At 39.7% G+C, this 22056-nt stretch overlaps 1 protein-coding gene across 6 annotated transcripts in view; it reads left to right on the top strand.

Annotated features, from left to right (window-relative positions):
- The window catches only part of LOC119969738 (death-inducer obliterator 1-like), a 188794-nt gene that overhangs the window by 82974 nt on the left and 83764 nt on the right, over positions 1-22056 (top strand). For 5 of the 6 annotated variants that reach the window (XM_038803761.1, XM_038803758.1, XM_038803760.1 and 2 more), the window contains 4 exons: positions 1056-1211; positions 10976-11792; positions 14444-14765; positions 20546-20752. In XM_038803761.1, the coding sequence (XP_038659689.1) occupies positions 1056-1211; positions 10976-11792; positions 14444-14765; positions 20546-20752 (1502 nt within the window). The remainder of the gene's footprint in view (positions 1-1055; positions 1212-10975; positions 11793-14443; positions 14766-20545; positions 20753-22056) is intronic. The other variant, XM_038803764.1, reaches the window with a different exon arrangement.

Below are 22056 nucleotides of genomic sequence, written 5' to 3'. Positions count from 1 at the left end.
TGACATTCAATGTTATTACCAACACTGAATGCCTCACTATTAACATCCAGGAGTTTGCCCCTGATCATAAACTGAACTGGACCAGCCATATAAATGCGTTGACTATAAGAGCAGATCGGAGACTGGAAAATCTGTGGCAAATGGCTCCCCTCTGTCTCCCCAAAGCTTGTCAACCATCTACAAGACACAAGTCAGCAGTGTGATGGAATGCTGTCCAAATGCTGGATAAATGCAGCTCCAACAACACTGAGGAAGCTCGACACCATCCAGGACAAAGCAGCCACCTTGATTGGCAAAACTGGTCAAAGGTTATTGGGCATAGTTGGAATGTGGAATGGAGTCCACAGTCAAATCAGCCATCATATTGAATGGCGGAACAATCTCGAGGGGCTAAATGGCCTGCTCCTGCTTTATTTATTTGTATGTTTAACATTGACTCCCTCAACCACCGATGCACAGTGACGGCAGCGTGCACTGTACATAAGATGTACTGCAGCAGCGCACCAAGATTCCTTTGGCAGCACCTCCTGAACCTGCAAACTCTACCACCTAGAAAGCCATGGGCAACGATTGCATAGAAAGACCACCACCTGCAAGTTCCCCTCCAAGCAACCACCGTCTTGACTTGGAACTAAATCTCCATTCCTTCACTGTTGTGTCAAAATCCTGAACCTGCCTCCCTAACAGCACTGTAGGTATACCTACAACACATGGATTGCAGCGGTTCAAGATGGCAGCTCATCACCACTTTCTCAAGGACATTAAGGATGTGAACTAAATGTTGGCTTAGCCAGGGACACCTGTATCTGGTGAACAAATAAATAAATCACAACATCCGAACATAAAGAATTTTGTCAAGTGGCTGAGTAGCTAGATATATTTATCCTGGTGTCTTTGAAAGTGCCATAATTATGAATTTGTCATTTCTTGCTGTTCATTTTTGAAGTATAACATTTGTATAAATTAGATCATTATTTATGTTCAAATTAATTTTTACTATTAGGGGTTTTAGTTAATAAAAACAAGACCTATTTCTGAATTATTACTAATTTCAGCCCTAAGGTTGGGTGATGTAGGTGCTGTCATCACGACGGTGGAAGATGAAGAACATGAAGGAGTATCTGGGCTTCAAGTTTCTTCACAGAATAGCAGCAACTCTGAGCCTAATCCAGTTCAACCCAACAGGAAGTCCCCCCGTCTCCACACGCCAGGTTAGTGGATGCAAACATGACAGCAGAATGGTTTTAAGGACTGGATCTATGCTTCTTATCCAGGCAGGAACATATGATTTTGAAGCTATATTATTCATGTGGGAATCTAGCTCAGCTCTAATACTGCATTTCTATTGTCTCATGGAGCAAGGTCACTCCGATCACCGATTTCTATTTTCACAATTTTCATTTTGCACGTAAGGAATTGTGTTGGCCTAGAAAATAATGGCTCCAATAATCTACTGGGCATTAGTGTATGGTTAAGTAATATAAAGCACAAGTCACAGATTGGATTCCTAAATTGTGTTCATCAGATGTAATATGAGCAGGAGCAGGCTATATGGTCCCTCATGCCTACTCTGCCTTTCGTTAACGTCATGACTGAACTTCGACATAAATTATTTTATTGGTTTTATCCTGAGACTATGGCCCTCTATTCTAGATTTTCCAGCCAGTCCCAAGTTTCAATGAGATCATCTCTCATTCATCCTTCTAAATTGAAGGGACTAGAGGCCCATTCTACTCTGTCTCCTCAGAATTAATTTATCATCACAGGAATCCATCTGATGAACCTTCATTGCATCCCCCTCAAATGCAAGTAAATTGTTCCTTGGATAAGGAGACTAATATTGTACACACAATTCTAACTGTGATCTCACCAAACCTCTATACGTAATTTCAGCAAGACTTCCTTGCTCTTTTTTAAAATATAAGTTTAGAGTAATTGTTTCCAATTAAGGATAATTTAGCATGGCCAATCCACCTAATCTGCACATCCTTAGGTTGTGGGGGCAAAACCCACGCAAACAGGGGGAGAATGTGCAAATTCCACATGGACAGTGACCCAGAGCCGTGATCAAACCTGGAACCTCAGCGCCATGAGACATCAAGGCTAACCACTGCGCCACTGTGCTTCCCCAGACTTCCTTACTCTAAGTTCAAACTCCCTGCAAGAGAGGGCAACATATTATTTGGCTTCCTGTTCTTGTGTTTAAAGATGAATTTATTGTGATTTATGTATAAGAACACCCAAATATCTCTGATTACTAAAATTGACTGGCTTGTCACCTTTTAAAAGAAAATCTGTTTTCCTTTCTTTCCACTAACGTGGGTAATTTCATACTTTCCGACTTTAAACTCCCATCTGGTAACATTTTGTTCAATTGCGTAACATTACTGGCAACATGGTGGCACTGTGGTTAGCACTGCTGCCTCATGGCGCCGAAGACCTGGATTCGATCCCAGCCCGGGTCACTGTCCATGTGGAGTTTGCACATTCTCCCATGTCTGCGAGGCTCTCACTCCCACAACCCAAAAAGATTTACAGGGTAGGTGAATTGGCCACGCTAAATTGCCCCTTATTTGGGACAAAAAGAATTGGGTACTCTAAATTTAAAGAAAACAAAAACATCTCTCCATGGCCATGCCCCTCCCTATTACTGTCATCTCCAGCTGCCCCACAATCCTCCAACGTTCTGGCCGCTTGCTTATTCCCAATTATAATTGCTCCACTGTTGATGTCATGTCTTCAGTTGCTTGGGCCGAAGTTCTTGAATTCCTCCTCCTATCTCACGTTTTTGCTATAAAGGGCTCCTTAACACCTACTTCTTTAACCAAATGTTTTTTTTCATCTGATCGAACATCTGGCGTGGCTTAATGTCAGCTTTGTTTTATAATCCTTTGAAACACCTTGGGATGTTTTATTATGTTCAAGGTCCTATAAAAGTTGTCAACAGTGTTGGAAAGATTATACTGTACTTGATTCCCTCATCTAAATTACTGATACAGATTGTATGTAGTTGAGGTGTAAATACTGATCTTTAGCATTCCACTGTTTTTCTGAAAATGACCATTTGACCTATTGTATTTTATGGTCTTTTAATCCTCACTCCATGCTAATATGTTGCTCCCAATCCTATAAACTCTAATCTTGTACGATCTTATGTGACACCTTATCTAATGCCTTATGGAAATCTAAATATTCTACATCCGCTGGTTCCCCAAGTCTATACACCATGCTAGTTGGACCCTCCCCGAAAAGCTGTTAATAAGATTGTCAAAAGTTGTTTTATGGAAAGGAAACAATGTTGATTCTCCCTCACCATACTGCAATTTTCCAAGTACTTTGCTAAATTTTCCTATTAATAGATGCTAGCATTTCCCAGTACTGATGGCATGCTAACTGTCTGTAATTCCTGTTAACACTCTAGTTTTTGCATTGGATTACATTGCTACTTCCAACCCACCAAGATCATTATAGAATCTAAGAATTCTGGAAGATCAAAACCAACGCATCCATTATCTGTACAGCTAACCCTTTTTAAAACACTGGGTGGTAGTTCATTGGCTTCAGAGAATTTGTCAGCTTTCAGTACCATTAATTTCTCCAGTACTTTGCTTTATTCATTTTAATTACGTTTGGGTTCCCCATTCCATTGGACCCTTGGTTCTCCACTATTTTTGTATATTCTTTTTACAGTCTACATAGGAGAAAATTATTTCTTTTTAATTTCTCACCCATTTCTTCCCCTTAATTTCTCCTGTCTCTGAGGGGCCCACATTCAGTTTAATCACTTCTTTTTCATCTACTTGTAATTAAAATCTGTTTGTTTCTTCCTAGGTTATACTTGTTTTCTATTTTCTCCCCTATTCTAAATTTCTTGGTCAACATTGCTGATTTTCAAAACTCTCCCGATTTGTTTGAATATAGTAAACCTGTTCTTTTAATCTAATGCTAGCTTTAACTTCTTGTAGAGTTTCAATCATCAAATAAAAATGCATTCATTGAGAATTATAAGTATTTATTTAAATTTTTATAATTGATTATGATCATATTAATCTAATTTTCCAGCCTACTGTAACCAATTTCGTCCTCCTGCCCAAGTGGCTTTGTTTAAAATGAAGACTGTAATTGTGACTTAACCATATCACACTCAAACTCTGTTGAGTTAGCTAATTTTAGTTGAGTGCAAGTTCATGATGATGCTTCTGGGCTAGTGATCTTTTAGAAAACAGCCAGTGCTATTATTCCTAATTGCTAATGTGATCCCCTTGCTGGAAAATGTGGAAAATTTCAGTGAAGGAAGAATGTCCTTTGGCTTGGATGCCTTCCTCACTACTGATTAAATCTTCATAACTTGAAACCCTCAGACCTGGAATAATGGTTACTGCTCCCTGAATCCGGTCAAAAGCATCAGTTCCATTTTGAAGTTAGTGTCCACGTCGGTTCATTTAATCTTATTTAATCTTAATATCCATCCTATAGTGTGGAGCTCCAAAATGTTTTTCCCCAAGTTTTAGATTAATTCATTATCAGATCCATTGCACAATGTTTTTTTTAATGGCCTTGTGTACTTGAGGTGCTGCCTTTAGAGTTGTGAAGCTAAATTTATTTGGTCTTGTTTCCTCCCACAATTCCCGAAAGAAGTGCTTGTTAGGTGAATTGGACATTCTAAATTCTCCCTCTCTGTACCTGAACAGACGCGGGAATGTGGCGGCTAGGGGATTTTCACAGTAGCTTCATTGCCGTGTGAATAATAATAATAATAATTGTTTATTGTCACAAATAGGCTTCAATTAAGTTACTGTGAAAAGCCCCTAGTCGCCACATTCCGGCGCCTGTAGGGGGAGGCTGGTACAGGAATTGAACTCACGGTGCTGCTTTGTTCTGCATTACAAGCCAGCTATTTAGCCCAGTGTACTAAACCATCCCCAGGTTGTAAGCCTGCTTGTGACAAAAATCAATATGATTATTATTATGAGACCTCGTCTTTTCCTCATTCAAAGCATTTAAATATAATGGTGCATCACAGCCTGAAATTAAATTCCACCATTCCACCTTCTTTGCATTCGGCCTTCCTTGGTGCTCAGACTTATTTACTATTTCTTCTATTGTTACAATAGCACAGTGGTTAGCACTGTAGCTTCACAGCGACAGGGTCCCAGGTTCGATTCCCGGCTTGGGTCATTGTCTGTGCGGAGTCTGCATGTTCTCCCCATGACTATGTGGGTTTTGTCCGGGTGCTCCAGTTGCCTCACACAAGTCCCGAAAGACGAGCTGTTGGGTGAATTGGATATCCTGAATTCTCCTGTGTACCCGAACAGGCGTCGGAAATTGGCGACGAGGGGCTTTTCACAGTAACTTCATTGCAGTGTAAGCCTACTTGTGACAAGAAATATTATTATTGCTATTATTAAGTTTGCAAATTTTGGCATCTTCCCAATAACCATTTATACAACTCATCAATGTACACAGTGAATGGAAGTAATCACAGAGCAGAACCTGATGGGACATGAGAAACTGTCCTTCACCCATACCTTTCCTCCTTTCCAACCCGTTTTTAATCTGTCCAATTCCATACCTTTTAATCTTTTCTAGTAGTTGGCTTTGTGATACCTAGTTAAAGACCTTCCCAAAGTCCATTTCCATCTTATCCATTAGATTTTCTCCTCTTTTTCAAAGAATGCTATCAGATTTGTGGACCACGATCTTTCTTTCTGAAATCTGTTTGTTGCTTCTAATTGTTCCTCTTGTATACATTTAAGAATGTTATTTTTAAAGATTCCAAGATTTTTCCTACTGGACTGTAATTACCCAAGTTAACTCATAAATAGTTATTTGTCATCTGGCACTGGTCTGCAATCAGTGGAACCCAGAAAAATCATTTCTAGGTCCTCCTATTTTTTTCCTCCATTTACATCCAGGTCCTTGGATGCATTCTGGCACGCTGTCTTCCTATGGCTTAACTAACTTATTTGATGGTGTTATTTTATTTGTCATCTAGCTTTTAACTAATTTGACATTAGATCCTTGTTGATACCCTGTGTTGCAAACACTGATGCAAAGTACTTAAATATTCCGGCCATTTTATGTTGATCTTCTATTTAACGTGCTGACCTTTCCCTTGGATTCCATTACACATTTAACTAATAATGTATTTGTACAACACCGTACTGTTGTAAGATTGCCTCACTATTTTGTAAGATTTTGATATTTTATTCTCATGTACCATCTTTTCCTTATCTTTTTCTTAAACTCTTATTTTATTAGGGCAGCACGGTGGCACAGTGGGTTAGCCCTGCTGCCTCACGGCGCTGAGGTCCCAGGTTCGATCCCGGCTCTGGGTCACTGTCCGTGTGGAGTTGGCACATTCTCCCCGTGTCTGCGTGGGTTTCGCCCCCACAACCCAAAAATGTGCAAGCTAGGTGGATTGGCCACTCTAAATTGCCCCTTAATTGGAAAAATGAATTGGGTACTCTAAATTTATAAAAAAAAACTCTTAATTTTATTTGTGGTATTTTTATTCTGTCACACCAGAATAGCTTGCCAGAGCATATCAGAGGGATGTTAAGAGTCAACCAGATTACTGATGCTAGTTTTATAATAGCAGCGTTCAAGTTCGCGAGGAGCCTAGACACTAATTAGAAACTATTCCCATTAGTGTAAGAGTAAATTAAATGACAATTCAAGCTGATTGTAAAAAAAACAAAACAAATGATGGGTACCCTATTTATCATTTTATATTAATGACATAGATGATCATGTGGGGGGTAGAATCAATAAGTTTGTAGATGACAAAGATTGGATGGGTGGCTAACAGTGAGGTTGAGTGTCTTGGGTTATAGGAAGATACAGATGGGATGATCAAATCGGCAGAAAAGTGGCAGATTGAATTTAACTCTGTAAAGTGTGAGGTGATAGAGTCTGGAAGGAGTATTAACATGGCAAGGAAGTATTCAATGAATGGCATGACACTGGGAAGTAATGATCTTTATTAGTGTCACAAGTAGGCTTACATCAACACTGCAATGAAGTTACTGTGAAAATCCCCTAGTCACCACACTATGGCGCCAATTTGGGTATACTGAATTCAGAATGTCCAATTCACCTAGCAGCATGTCTTTCGGGACTGGTGGGAGGAAACCGGAGCGTCCGGAGGAAACCCACGCAACATGGGGGGAATTTGCAGACTCCACACAGAAGTGACCCAAGCCGGGTATTGAACCCGGGTCCCTGGCGCTGTGATGCAACAGTGCTAATCACTGAGTTCCGAGGAACAAAGGGACCGTGGCGTCTTTGTCCATCGATCTCTGAAGGCAGATGGGCAGGTTAATAGGTTTGAAAAAGGCGGACAATTGAGGCATAGATTACAAAAGTAAGGAGGTTATGTTGGAGTTGTATAGAACTTTGCAGCTCGAGTACTATGTGCAGTTCTGGGTGTCACATTACAGGAAGGATGTGATTGCACTGCAGAGGCGATTCAACAGGATGTTGCCTGGGATGGAACATTTAAGTTATGAAGAGAGGTTGGATAGGTTTGGGTTGTTTTTGCTGGAGCAGAGAAGACTGAGGGGCGAACTGATCGAGATGTACATGATTGAGGGGCAGGAAAAGGATGGTTAGGGAGCAACTGTTCCCTTTAGTAGTGTCAGTTACGAGGGGACACAAGTTCAGAGGCAGGAGGTTGTAGAGGAGATTTGTAAAAAGAGTTTTACCCAATGGGTGGTGATGGTCTATAATGCATTGCCTGGGAAGGTGGTAAAAGGTACTTGGATGAGCACTTGGCCAAGTGCTGGCAAATGGGATTAGTAGGTAAGTCAGGTGTTTTTCATAAGACTATCAGACATAGGAGCAGAATTAGGCTATTAGGCACATCGCTGTCGGTGCAGATGCAATGAGCCGAAGGGTCTCGTTCTGCACTATTATTCTGTGATGTGAGTGAAAACCTTTTTATACAGTAAGTGGTTAGGACCTGGAATGCACTACACGGATATGATAGAGGCGGTCGTGGCTTTCAAAAGGGAATCGCTTGTCACCTAAAGAATGAAACTAGCTAAGTAGCTCTTGTAGGGAGCTGGCGTGGACATGACAGGCCTAACAGCTTCCACTTACTAGTCTGTTCTATGATTCTATTCCAGATTTATTTAATTGGAATTTATGTCTAGACCCTTAGTCCAGGTCTCTGGATTATTAATCCAGTTAATGACCCATTATGCCACTGTCTAAATCTTGAAGTCATTTTTTCAATTATATTTGTCCTGCATCTTTGCAGTTTCCCCTTTACAATTAACAAAATCCAAGCTGATTTATAGTTCTGTATATCCATTCCCTTTCCACTCCACGTCACCTGAACTGAACTAATATTTCCCCTTTCTATTTGCTGCCGAAATCCTATTTTATAGTCATTCCCCACAAAAGGTTTGCCCACATTTAATTCAGTTAACTGATCATTATTCTTGCTTGACTAGATCTAAAACACCTATTTTCTTAAATATTCTAATGTACTGCTTCAGGAAGGTATCCTGTTCACATTATCAATTTTCTCCCTTTCTCAATTAGTGAGTGAGAAATTCAAGCAATAAATTCATTACTCCTACCTATTTTCATAGAAATCTGTCCTGTTTTCCTCCCACATTTCTATTTCATAATTTTGGAGTCTGCAGTTGAATTTCTCAATCTTTATTTTGTTTGGTCTGTAATCCTATTGACTTCAAATTTTGTATTTTGTCAGTCCTCTTCACAGCATAAATTTTCTCCTTCAACATTGACACTTCTTGCTTATCTATTGTATCCCACCTAAAAATATTTTAACCTGATGTGTTTATTTTGCATTTCTGCCCAAATTGTAGCCATATTTCTGCTAATGCTATTAAATCTAAAATCTATAATTGCTTCTAATTGCCCCACTTTATTTCCCACAATGATCACTTCAGTACATGCACTTTAGTTTTTTGCTTTGTTCCCAGGATTATTTTGCTTTGCTTCTGTCTTTTCCCCGATGCTGATATGTTTGGCGTTGTCCTTTCGCGCTCATCTGTCTGGAAGACATTACTTTTGCAAAGTTTTAAAAATGTATTATTCATTTTGCCTCTGTTCTTTCTCATTTTATTTTCCTTGCTGACTTCCATCATTTAAATGATTCCTCACACCACACACCAAGACCAAGATGACACCGGAGCAAGGCGACTTCTTGAAAGCTGTGCCCAGCATACCCTCTAATTCTTACTCTCGTTCTATGCTTCTAAAACTTCATTCTAACTCTTTTAAACTCTCTAACCATGTTCTAATTCAATTACCTATCTCGTATTAAGTTGATCTTTTCTCTACACCTTGCTATAACTGTAACATTATATTCTGCAGTCTCTCCTTCCTTCCCTATGTATGGTGTGCATTGTTTGTACAGCATGCAAGAAACAATACTTTTCCCTGTATACTAATACATGGGACAATAATAAATTAAATCTAATCAAATCAAAAATCACTTGTTTGCTGGTTTATTCGCTTCAAACTTTGTCACATAGCTTTTCATTTCTCTGGCGCGACTAATAAAATAAAAATCCTGTTCGTGACGGCACCTTTTCGCTGTATGATAAATGTTCTAATCTTCGTGTTGTCTATTTTGGCTCATGTCTGAACAATGCAATGGAAATAAACCTTGAAGTCCTACTCCTAAGAACTCCTTTTGCAAGACTTTGCTTTCTTGTTGATCATGATCATGATCATAGGGCTAAGATATTTGGCTGCTATCCCTCCTTAATCTTCAGTCTATTCAGAATGCTATATACCCATCCTCATCACATGGGAAGCAACTAGATACTTAGGGCACTCAGCTGGTACTGGAATAGATAAAATGCCCCACCCCCAATTAGCAAATCTAATTAAATTTCGAAACACCTTGTCCCATTACCCGGATTCAACTAATGTGTTTGGTGCCATTTAATCATGTTCCCACTCAAGAGTCCTTATTCTTTTATACAGTGAACCAGTGGTTCAGACTTTCTGGGGAGATTAATGTGCTTTGGGCGTTTCTGCTTTAATCTGTTCCTTTTTTGCTTTCCCTGATGTAAATAATTACCACTCCTTAGTCTATCACTTCCACCACTGTCTTTCAGCAAGGAAGTTATTGCTCCAAAAATCTTTCTCCCTGCCACGATGCGGTAGATTGTCTCCCAATTCCACCTTGAGTTCTGAGATCTTGTTCTTGAATAATCTCAGTTGGAGACACTCATTATAACAGTTGTTTGCATGGACTAGTAATATAGAGGTGGGACTTATCTTCCTGAAAATGATGAAGAAACTGTTGAGTTGTTGGGGGAAAAACCTTAACTGGTTCATTAATATCCTTGAGAGAAAGAAACCTGATGTCCTTACCAGTCCAACCTATCTATGACTCCCATCTCACACATCAGTGTTGTTGACTCTTCCCTCTGAAAGAGACTATCAAGCCGCTCAGTCATCCAGACAACAAGGGATTGGGAAATAAATGTTTTTTGCAGTCATGCTTGCAATTCAGAGTGAATTTTCAAAGGAAAACTTCCTCCAGTTGTATCTTTTTACAAAGCATTTGCGTTCACTGCTCCACTCTCTTGTCCTTCAGCAATCACAGATTCATCCTTAAAGGTAATGCAACAAAATTCCAGCATTCATCAACTCTTATTCAACACTATTCAACCCGAGGCGTCTACAGATTCTCCCGAAAGACATGCTTGTTAGGTGAATTGGACATACTGAATTCTCCCTCCGTTTGCCCAAACAGGCGCCAGAGTGTGGCGACTAGGGGATTTTCACAATAACTTCATTGCAGTGTTAATGTAAGCCTACTTGTGATACTGACAAAGATTATTATTATTATATTACTTGTCCTGATAGAATTAAATGATCCATTTCTCTTTTGAAGGATGGTTTGAATATATGTTTTGGATGGTAAAGTCAAATTTGGTTAACTACAATGTGATTGCCTCCTGTATTATTTGCATCTTTACAGTAGCTGTGGTGGAGAGTAAGGTGGATGAAAACAAAGATCAGTCTGCAAGAATCATTCACCCAAGCAGTAAAGAATTTAAAAAGACATGGGGATTCCGACAAACAACAATCGCAAAACGCGAGAATGCAATGGATGCAGAGAACTCTGACACTGCACTAAGTGAGAACTCTGACCAGTTAACCCCCTTATTGCGAAGGAGCAGACGACAGACTCAACGATCTGTCAGAGTTCAGGAATTTATTTCAGCAGCTCAGAAGCGCTATCGTCGAATGACCGGCCTTGATGATGGTGGTGAATGTGGATTCAATGCAACTTCTGAGGCAGGGACAGGGTCTGATGGCAGTGTGGATGTAGATGAAAAAGGTGCTGAATCTCTAGACATGGCCACAGGCCCAGGTTCTGTTCATATATTTGAAGCAAGAAATGAAGTGGTTAACTCTGATGAAGACAGCAGCACCAACAGTGACAGTGATGAACTTACACTGAAGGAGCTACAGAATCAGTTGAGAAAACGGCGTGGTCAAGAACAGCCTGATTCACCACAGAGTGTACACACGGTGCAAGAAACATGCACTGAAGAAAATCAATCCAGAAAAGAATCAAAGTCCCTAGTTACTGTAAAAATGAAGAAGAAAATAGTCATTCCGGTAAAGAAAGGTACTAAAAGTGGTACTGCTCTGAAGGAGAAAGAATCCATATCACAATCTGAAGTTAAGTCAGAGACAGACGATGATGAAAGTTCAGTCAACCAGTCAGACAATGAATACAATGACCCAGATAAATTGTACTGTATATGTAGGCAACCACATAACAACAGGTAGGTGCCCAGATTCGGGAAGCTGCATATATAAGCATGACAACAAAATATAAGGCAAAAATGAACATTGAAGCAGCAGACTAGTTTATACCTAATTTATTAATACATTGCTGCTTCAAAAGTGCTGTCATTTGATGCAATGAGTTTATCGATGTTATGCAACTTATGAAGCCCAAAATACACAGGAAGATGATGGAGAAGATATTCCCAATTGCAGAAGTGATATAAATGACCAGATGATCTGTATGTGGTGATTATCGAGGATAAATGTTGGGCAGGGCACTGGGATAACTTAGAATAGTGTTACAGAATTTCTTAATATAAACCTGAGGGGATAGACAGGGCCTCATTTTAACATCTCTGCTGAAATGTTGTGCATCAGATAGTACTTGTGCATTAACCTAGATTGAGTTAATTCAAGTAGAGTTTAAACCCATATTCCTCGGTTAACCTGGAAGTTAAAGGGGTTTTAAAATTGACCATGGGACTATGCTTTTTAGGTAAATTTTCAAAACAAAAGATTTTCACAGGTCTCTAATGTACCTTCAAATTGAGGCTCAATTCCTCAATTTTCCATATGCGCTGACATTGGACACAATATTGTGAAAGGTATCATGCTGTCACTAAAGAGGAAGACTTTATATGGTATCTTTCGTGACTTCAGGACATTCAAACTCCATTCACAGCTAATGAAGTACTTCTGAAATGTTGTCACTGTTGTGATGTAGGAAAATGAGCCAAGCAGGATGTTTTAAGATGTGGCAGTTTTTTTTTAATAGACTGCTGTGGGGTAATTGAACATGGCCAGTGTTAAACTTTCTTGCCCAACTGCACTGTTAACATAGACCCCACAAGCCACATACTATCCTGACGTGGAACTATATCACTGTCATTGGGTTAAATTCTTGGAACGTCCTTCCCAACAGCACTGTGGATATACCTGCACCACATGGACTGTAAAGAAGGTGGCTCTCCACCACCTTCTCGAGGGCAGGTAGGAATGAACAATAAATGCTGGCCCAGCCAGTGATGCCCACATCCTGTGAAAGAATAAAAGGAACGGTGAGGTTCAAACTCACTTGAAGCTATTTTCTCCCTAACTGTTGTTTCTGCCTGGGTACCTGGGAGTAGGTCAGAGATGGACACATTGGATAGAATTGGGAGAGGCATTCAGGACCCATAAGCACCAGGATATTACCTAAGAGCTCTGAATTCAGATGCTTTTTTGCTGAAGTAGCAATAAAGTTGAGGCTGAGCTTCAGTATAGGCATAATTCTTCAGACAAACTGATAGCTTCTGAGTTTGTGAGTAGAGTTTATATTCGTTGGAAGAAATTGAATGCAACCAAGAAATTATTTTAAATGTCTAGGAGATTAGTTAAAATGGACCATTGCTCCAGCAAGCTATACGTCTCAAGTGGCTGTCTGCCTGTTTTTCTCTCTTTCATATTTAGACATAACATTCAGTATAAAGCTTTTGAAATCTATTCCAGAATTTTTTTAAATGACTTCAATACAATTAATCAGGCAGATTAAAAACTGTACAGACGCAATTTTCCTTATTAGTGAAACATAGTGGGGAATGTTAAACTCTGCATATCTTCTGGAAACTGCATAATAGTAGCTTTGTACACTCTTGGAGGAATTTCACTACTGCTCAGAATAAGATCAGAACTGAGCAGAAAAAAATTGTATTTAACATGCAATTTCTGTAAGCATCACATTTTAGTCAAACAGAAACCTAGCTAGTTAAGATTAAGAATAATATTTGAAATAAAAGTGGGAATTTTAAAACTACTGCGGGCTCTTTGGATCAGATGATGCCAAAAGCCTGTGTCTATGCAGGAGACTGCAGAGGTTTGAGCTGTCATTAGCTCCGAGTGCTGGCTTCACTGACTAGTAACTTCCAGAGTGTAAAGGTCCTTTTAATTTTCAGTTTTGCAGGATTAAAGTGTGCCTATGTTGGTTCAGAAAAGCCAGCTTTTCAGTATTATAGACTTTGTAATGTTGCCACATGCAGCCTGTTCAGGATTTTTTGGTTGTACATTGTGCCTTGCAAAAGTGATCAGCTGAAAATTGTCTGAACATGTCTGATTTGAACTGAATAAATACTTAAGTGTTGGTTTTAAAATAAAAGATCAAACTACTGCATGATTAATTTTCAGTAAGAAAGCTGCAAAAGACTTTCACATGAGCTGAATATAAAAACCATCCATCTAAATCCACTTAACTTAGTCTAATTAAGACCTCCATTTTACTTTCATATGGAAAATTATTACTTAGGTCCACCAAACTGGCAGTTAGTTTTGTGAAGAGATTTAACTTTGAAAAGAAACTGGTGCAAACTTTTTCACTAGACTTTTCACATGTAAAGTTTTTCTCCCCTGAAATTTGCATTGTTGCATCATACTTTCAAAGCACGTCAGTTTTTTAAAATTATATATTAGTACTGCTTCTCATAGTTTCCCACATTGTACATTGGAATTTCCCATATTGTACATTGGAAGTCTTTTTATTATGAATACAAGTAATATTCTACATTTGAAAAAAGCATTTTGTTTAATTGGAGGATATTTTATCCACGCCAAGACTGATTTTTGATTTGTACAGTAACGTGGGTGTGCAATGTGCTGATTGTGAGTTTTCCGCCAGATTTATGATCTGCTGCGATCGCTGTGAAGAATGGTTCCATGGCGACTGTGTGGGAATTACAATGGCAAGAGGACGCTTACTGGAACGCAATGGGGAAGACTACATCTGTCCTGATTGTAGTCCTTCTCCAAGCAAAGGCTCAGGCACCACAGAAATGAGGCCTGGTCAACAGGAAAGCAAATCTGTGCCGGCAAGCAGCAGCGATCCCAATTCAACAGGAGAAAAGCGTGATGGAAACGCACTCGGTGATCAGGGAATAAAAGGCAGGATTGAGAAAGCAGTCAATCCAAGTGGCAAGAAGAAAATTAAAATATTTAAGCCGGTATGCTGTTTAGAAACTGTTTACATGCTTTTAAGTGGATTGAAATCTATTCAGGCATATTATTTCATAACATAAGAATATTTTCACCTTTATTGAAGTGCACATCTTGCTTTCCTGTGGTAGATAAGTTATAATCCTGGTAAAAACCTGTAACATTTAAAATAAATATGAACTCGCAGCTGATAGTTGAGCAAATGAGATGAGATTTCCTATTTTAAAACTTTTAACTGTAATGTATAAAAACACTCTTGACCAAATTATCCTTTTGTATGCAAATTGCTAAACTACAGAGGGACATTTCTCTTATACTTATCACACATTGCACTCTCAGCGAAATTATCGTCTTTATCGCAGTCCACAGTTGCTCCCAGCTTTCCACGGGTTCTCATATTCCTGTTTCACTGAGTAGTACTTCTAGTGACCATCTCTAGGCGCTTTGCTCAGTTTTTGGAGAGTTTACCAGCAGTAAACCCGTTCAAATGATTCCCGTTTTCCCCGGAATCTCCTGGAATCAGTAGAAGGAGGCATCTGCAACTAGTGATTGTCTTCCTCCCACAGCTGACTACGGTAACTCGCAAAGTCAAGTAGCCTTTTCTGTCTGCTCAGCACACAATTTCTGCTGTCTGTTTGAGATATTCATTGGTTTGTGAAGAAGTCTGTAACCTGATCTCAAAAATAGCTTACCTTGCCCTTTTCCCCATGGCAATGTGAAACTCATTGGCCTTGAACCGAGGTAGAGGTGAGAATCTACTATACTTGACCCCAATTCCCTTTCATTTGAGAAGTAAATGGACTGTTTACAGCACAACTGTTTACAACCCCATGCCAACAGCTCCATTCAGGGACTTTGGGAGATCCAGATTCTACTCATGGTAAACCAAGAGTCTGCTGCAATTTTCTAAACATAAATACCTTGTTCTCAGTAAAACAATCTAGCCTTCCTTTGATTTCTAACAATCAAACCACCCAGTTAAGTTAAGCATACTTCAGAATAGGTAACATGACCTCCTTAAATTTATCTTAAATTTAAAGCTATAGCCCCAAAATATAATATTTTAAACCTCAATTGTAACAATTGACTAGGAGTAGGTATGATGTGTGATGTGAACCGTAACTGACTCAGAGTTTGATACTAAACCGTTTAAAGTTAAATTTAGAGTACCCAATTTTTTTTTCTAATTAAGGGGCAATTTAGTGTGGCCAATTCACCTACCCTGCACCTCTTTTTTGGGTAATGGGAGTGAGACCCACGCGGACACGGGGAGAATTTGCAAACACTACACGGACAGGGGGCCGGGATTGAACCCGGATCCACAGCACCGTGAGGCATCAGCGCTACCCACTGCGCCACCGTGCCGCCCCGATACTAAACTTAAATTACTGAATAATACAATTGTGTAAAATAGCTTTGCTCACAAATGCACTGCTCCTTATTACTTTTAGCTTCTCTGGAATCAAAAGACTTTTCATTTGACCGTTTTCACCCCCTTGCTTTCATTTCACCCAGAGGACTGATTACTGCCAGGAAATAGCTCCACAAATGTTTGGCTGCCTGCCAATGCCATGCCCAAGTATCCATTCTTCCTTTATTCTGCCCTCATCCAATATGACTGCTTTCTAGCAGAAGTCATTGAACAGAGAACTTATTAGGAACAAGAACTTGCACTGATTTTCTTCCTTCCCTCTGTTATATTGACATCTAATGCCAATGATATTTCAAGACTTGACTCTGATCTTTTAATTTTAAAGAAAATCTCAAACGTTTTTTCTGTAGAAATAAATTGGAGGCTGGCACAAAATCCAGTGATTATTCAATTTAAAGAATCCAGTTAATAGTGGACAAAACCCAAGTCAGTCTCTATTATATCAAGATACTTATGAGCATTATATAACTGTGGCACTTTGACTTTTTGAATCTTGATTAAGTCATTGGAGTATGCGTCCATTGTTTGTGAGCATGGAAGTGATGAATTCATTTTATTATAAAATGTATCTCATTATCAAACCGTACTCTCAAATGGGCTGAATGTTAACAGTGGAACGCCATTCTCGAGGCCAAAACAGCAAGTGGGTGTCACCTCTCTTTGCCTTTTGCTGGTTCCAACCCAATTCCAGTTAAAATTTAAAGAGCTGCTGGCATGCACGGGGGCCACGCACGATCATGTGACGGAGAAGGTACTCCGTCGTGAAAGCTATCCTGCCATCAACTGCTAATGCATCATTGAAACATAGAAAATAGAAGCAGGAGTTGGTCATTCTCTCTCCCCCCCCCCCCCCCCCCCCCCCCCCGCTGAACCATTCAGTCTGATCATGGCTGGCCCTCTATCTCAGTGCCATACCCCTGTGCCCTCCCCATACCCGTTGACACTTTTAAAGTCTAGAAATCTATTTCGGTCTTAAATATATTTAGCGGCTTGGCCTCCATAGCCTTCTGTGGTAGAGGTTCACCATCCTCTGAAGGATTTTATAATAGTCTTTATTGTCACAAATAGGCTTATATTAACACTGCAATGAAGTTACTGTGAAAAGCCCCTAGTCTCCACATTCCGGCGCCTGTTCGGGAACATGGAGAATTCAGAATGTCCAAATTACCTAACAGCACATCTTTCAGGACTTGTGGGAGGAAACCGGAGCACCCAGAGGAAACCAATGCAGACCCAGGGAGAACGTGCAGACTCCACACACACACACACACAGTGATTCAAGCGGGGATCGAACCTTTGACCCTGGAGCTGTGAAGCTACAGTGCTACCCACTGTGATACTGTGCCACCAGATTTTCTCCTCATCTCTTTCCTAAATGTCCTACACATATACTGAGATTGTGACTCCTTGTTCTATCCCCCCCCCCTCAGCCGTAAGAAATAACATTGCTGCATCCAGTCTGTCCAGCACTGTCGAAATATGATTCAATTCGATCCTCTCTCATCCTTCTAAACTTCAGTGAATGCAGGCCTAGTTAATCCAAACACTCCTCGTACAACAATCCTACCATCCCAGGAATAATTCTGGTGAACCTTCACTGCACTCCCTCTATGGCAAGTATATCCTTTCTTGTGCAAGGAGACCAAAACTGCACACAATACTTAAAGTGTGGTCTCACCAAGGCCCCCTGTACAGCGGCAATAAGACATTCTTATTCCTGTACTCTTGCCCTCTTTCATTGAAGGCCGACATACCTTTTACCTTCCTAACTGCTTGCTACACCTGCATGCTTACTTTCAGTGACTGGTGTACTCGGGCACGCAAGTCCCTTTGTATATCAATATTCTCCCATCTATCACTTTTTAAATAATGCTCCACCATCCTGGTTTTACTACAAAAGTGGATGACTTTGCACTTTGCCATGTATTTGCCTGCTCAATGGTCTAAATCGCCTTGAAGCTTCTCAACCTCCTCACAACTCACATTCCCATCAAGTTTTGTGTCGCCTGCAAACTTGGAAACATTAACGTTGACTCCCTCGTCCAAATCATTGATATATATTGTGAATAGCTAGGGCCTAAGTAGTGATTCCTTTGGGACCCTATTATTCACCATCTGCCACTCCAAAAAAATTACATTTATTGTACTGTTTCCTGTTTGCTAACTATTCTCAATCCATGCCAATATATTATCCCAATTCCATGTGCTTTAATTTTGCACATTAACCTCTTATTTGGGACTTTACCAAAAACTTTCTGCAACTCCAAATACACCACATGCACTGGTTCACTCATCTATTTCACTACTTCAGGTGGCGCAGTGGTTAGCACTAGGACTATGGCGCTGAATCCCAACCCGAGGGTCACTGACCATGTGGAGTTTGCACATTCTTCCCGTGTCTGCATAGGTTTCACCCCCACACCACACACATGTGCAGGGTAGGTGGATTGGCCACACTAAATTACCCTTAATGGGGGAAAAAAAATAATTGGGTATTCTAAATTTCTTTTTTTTTTTAAATTCACTACTCGCGTCCTCAGTAATGTATTGCAGGTTTCTCGCTCATTAATTCCATTTCATAAACCCATGTTGCCTTTGTCTTTTCAGTTCATATTTTTTAAGTGCCCTGTTATCTGATTCTTTATATTAGATGTTAGCATTTCCTGGCTGCTGATAAGCTAACCAATCTGTAATTCCCTGTTTTCTCCCTCCCTCCTTTTTTAAATAGTGGGGTTACATATTCCACCCTCCAATTTGCCGGGACTATTCCAGAATCTACTGAACTTTGAATAACCGATGCATCCACTAATTCCATGGCCAGCTCTATTAGTACCCTGGGTTGTATATTTGGGGATTTATCAGCTTTCAGTCCCATGAAATTCTTTAACACTATTTTTCTGATAATACTAATTTCCTTCAGTTCTTGCTTCTCACTAAACCGTTGATTCCTTAGCATTTCTGGGAAGTTATTTGTGTATTCCTCCGTGAAGACAGAACTATACCAGTTGTTTTAATTGCTTTGCCATTTCCTTGTTTTCCATTATAAATGTTCCCATTTCGGATTGTAAGATCTGCATTTGTCTTCATTAATATTTTTCTTTTTATCTATTTATTGAATCTATTACAGTCTGCTTTTTTTGTTACTTGCAAGTTTACTCTTGCGCTCTATTTCCCTCTCTTTATCTCTTTATCCTCCTTTGTTGGATACTGAGCTTCTCCCAATCCTCCGATGTGCCACTTTTTCCAGCAACTTTATATGACTCCTATTTGGATCTAATACTATACTTAATTTCTTTTGTTTGCCATGGTTGAACTGTTGTTCCTGATGTGTTTTGCAGCAGAAAGGAATGTGTAATTGTTCAATACATACATTTTATTTCTTAAATATTAATCATTGCCTATCCATTGCCTGTTAATTATTTTTCCCAATCTCTCAGCCAACTGACGCCTCTGTCATGTTTGGGCACTGTTCCCTAAAGTACCTCACAGACCGAGATTATTAATGAATCCTTCCTCATTGCAGGTAAAGGCAGGCTATAACAGAACCTCCTGGACAACCTGGGAGGCTCCTCATGGCCTTTACTTGCCTGACCCATTCCATCGCCACTAACATAAGACTTACTAAGAGAACGGTGTACAGGCAGGTCTCGCGCATTGGTGGCTACAGGAAAGTTAGGGACATTTCCTTTATTGTGGAAGAAATAGTGTGTTTTTGCATTCTCTCTTTATTGAACGTTCATGTTTCTGCCCAGTATTGTACTCTCCACTCTGGGACCTGGCTGAACTTGCAGGCTCAACCAACCTTTTATGCATTGTAAAGAACATTGTCCAAGATAACTCGGCAGGGATAATTGAAATGTTGGTGAACTCAGAACCCTGTAAGGACTCTACCAGCCTTCACCTGTGATGGACCCACACATGGAAAGCACTGACACTGCCTTTTGGGCCCTTTATTTTCTTACCTTGACTAACTGTTAATCGATTGCCACAAAACTCAAACACCACTGACTTTGTTTATCTTGAAGGTGGGATGCAATTTTAAAAAAAAGTTTAACATTGAATATTCATTACAAGTGGGAACCCACCAGATGCCACAAACACGCCACTTGACTTAAACTCTGCATATCAACTTGTTATTGGGAGATTGAAATTTCAGCTCCCACCTAATTCAGTCACCCAGCACATTATGTTTCCTGCACTTGCAGGCTGCATAAAATCCCCCTTCAATGGGTGAGCTGCTTTTCGAATTCTTCCTGAAGACACAATCTTTATAGAACTACATAACTGTATGTGTTGAATTATGCAGTACTGCGCACATATACTATTGATAACCATCGGTGACTTTTTTTTTATTAGGCAATGGAAATTCCTCCAGTGCCAAAGTGTATTGGGCCTGGCTGTGCCAACCTGGCCTCCACTGACTCTGTGTACTGCAGCAGTGCCTGCATACTCAAACATGCTGCAGCCACTATGAAATCACTCAGCCAAGCAAAGGATCAGAAACAAAAGACAAAAGGAAAATCAAAGACTGAGAAGGTGACTTCATCCAAGTCCTTTACAGAGGTAAAGAGAAATTATTGATGTGAAGAAATTATTGTTCTATAATATATGAATAAAAGTATTGGCCGTAAGGAGCATTTGGGAAATAATTAATTGATTAAGATTGAATTATATTGCGGAAAATGTTTTTTGAGGGAATAGGTGAGTAGGATCCCACCCATTGTGTGTTGCAGAATGGATTTCGCAGCAAAAAATTAATTACTTATGTACAGGCATTTGGATTTTGTTGGTTCAAGGTCCTGTGTTTACTTCACCTTTCAAGTATGGAGTAAAAGACCAGTGCAAAATTATGATCATGCTTGCCAATGTAATGTTGGCCTCAGTGCCTCCTTAGAAACCCAGCACGGATCTGAGTTTTGGTATAAAATCTGTGCTGATAAACAGCTACTGGTCTTCCCTCCTTTTGCACTCCTGTAACAACGCTATTCATTTTGTGATCTACAAACGGAATATTTTCTTCACCTATTTCGAAAATAGCTACAGTAAATACGGAGATTAATAATTTACTTTACTGTTTGAAATATCCGTACGATGTTAGACGTTGCCATATGCGGTAACATCAGATTTTAGAGATCACGTAGAAAAACGGAATTGCAATTCGGGCAATATTTGTGCATATAGAATCATAAAATTGTAGAATAAACAGCAAGAAGGAGACCATTTGGCCTCCTCTTTCAATGAACAATTAAATTCCTGTAGCTCTGCAACGTTCCCCCCTTCCAAGTACTTAATCCAATTTCCTTTTGAAGGCTACTATTGAATCATTATCCAACCCCTATCAAGCAGTGCTTTAAAAATTGTAATCAGTTGTGTAGAAAATATTTTGTCATGTTGTCTGTGGCTTTACTTTCAGTTACCTTATATCTGTGCCCACTGAATGAATATTGACGTTATAGCCAGTAGAAATCATTTCACTTTATTTACTCTGTTAAACTTTCCATGAGTTTTAAATTCAACTTATCAAATTTCCTCTTGGCCACCATCACACTGGAGAACAATGCCAGCTTCTCCATTCTTAATTGCATAACCTTCATCCTTGGAAGGCATTCTTGTAAATCTTCTGCACCCACTCAAAAGCCTTATGTCCTTCCTTGAGTGTGATGCCCAGAATCTGTCCACACTGCTCCAGCTGAGACCATATAGGTTTAACATAAAAAACGTATATTCACAAATGCACCAACAAGATGTATTAATACAGATTTATTTTCAAAAAGTATAGTATTTGAACAGAGTGTTGCTGTAACCCAGTAAAATCTGAGCCCAAACAAATAAGCTAAGGTAGTTCTGTTAAATTATAAATAAAACTT

The sequence above is a fragment of the Scyliorhinus canicula genome, chromosome 7 (genome assembly GCF_902713615.1).
Source record: "Scyliorhinus canicula chromosome 7, sScyCan1.1, whole genome shotgun sequence".
Lineage (NCBI taxonomy): Eukaryota > Metazoa > Chordata > Chondrichthyes > Carcharhiniformes > Scyliorhinidae > Scyliorhinus > Scyliorhinus canicula.
The sequence above is the reverse complement of the archived record's forward strand: the minus strand, read 5'-3'. Positions and strand labels throughout refer to the sequence as shown.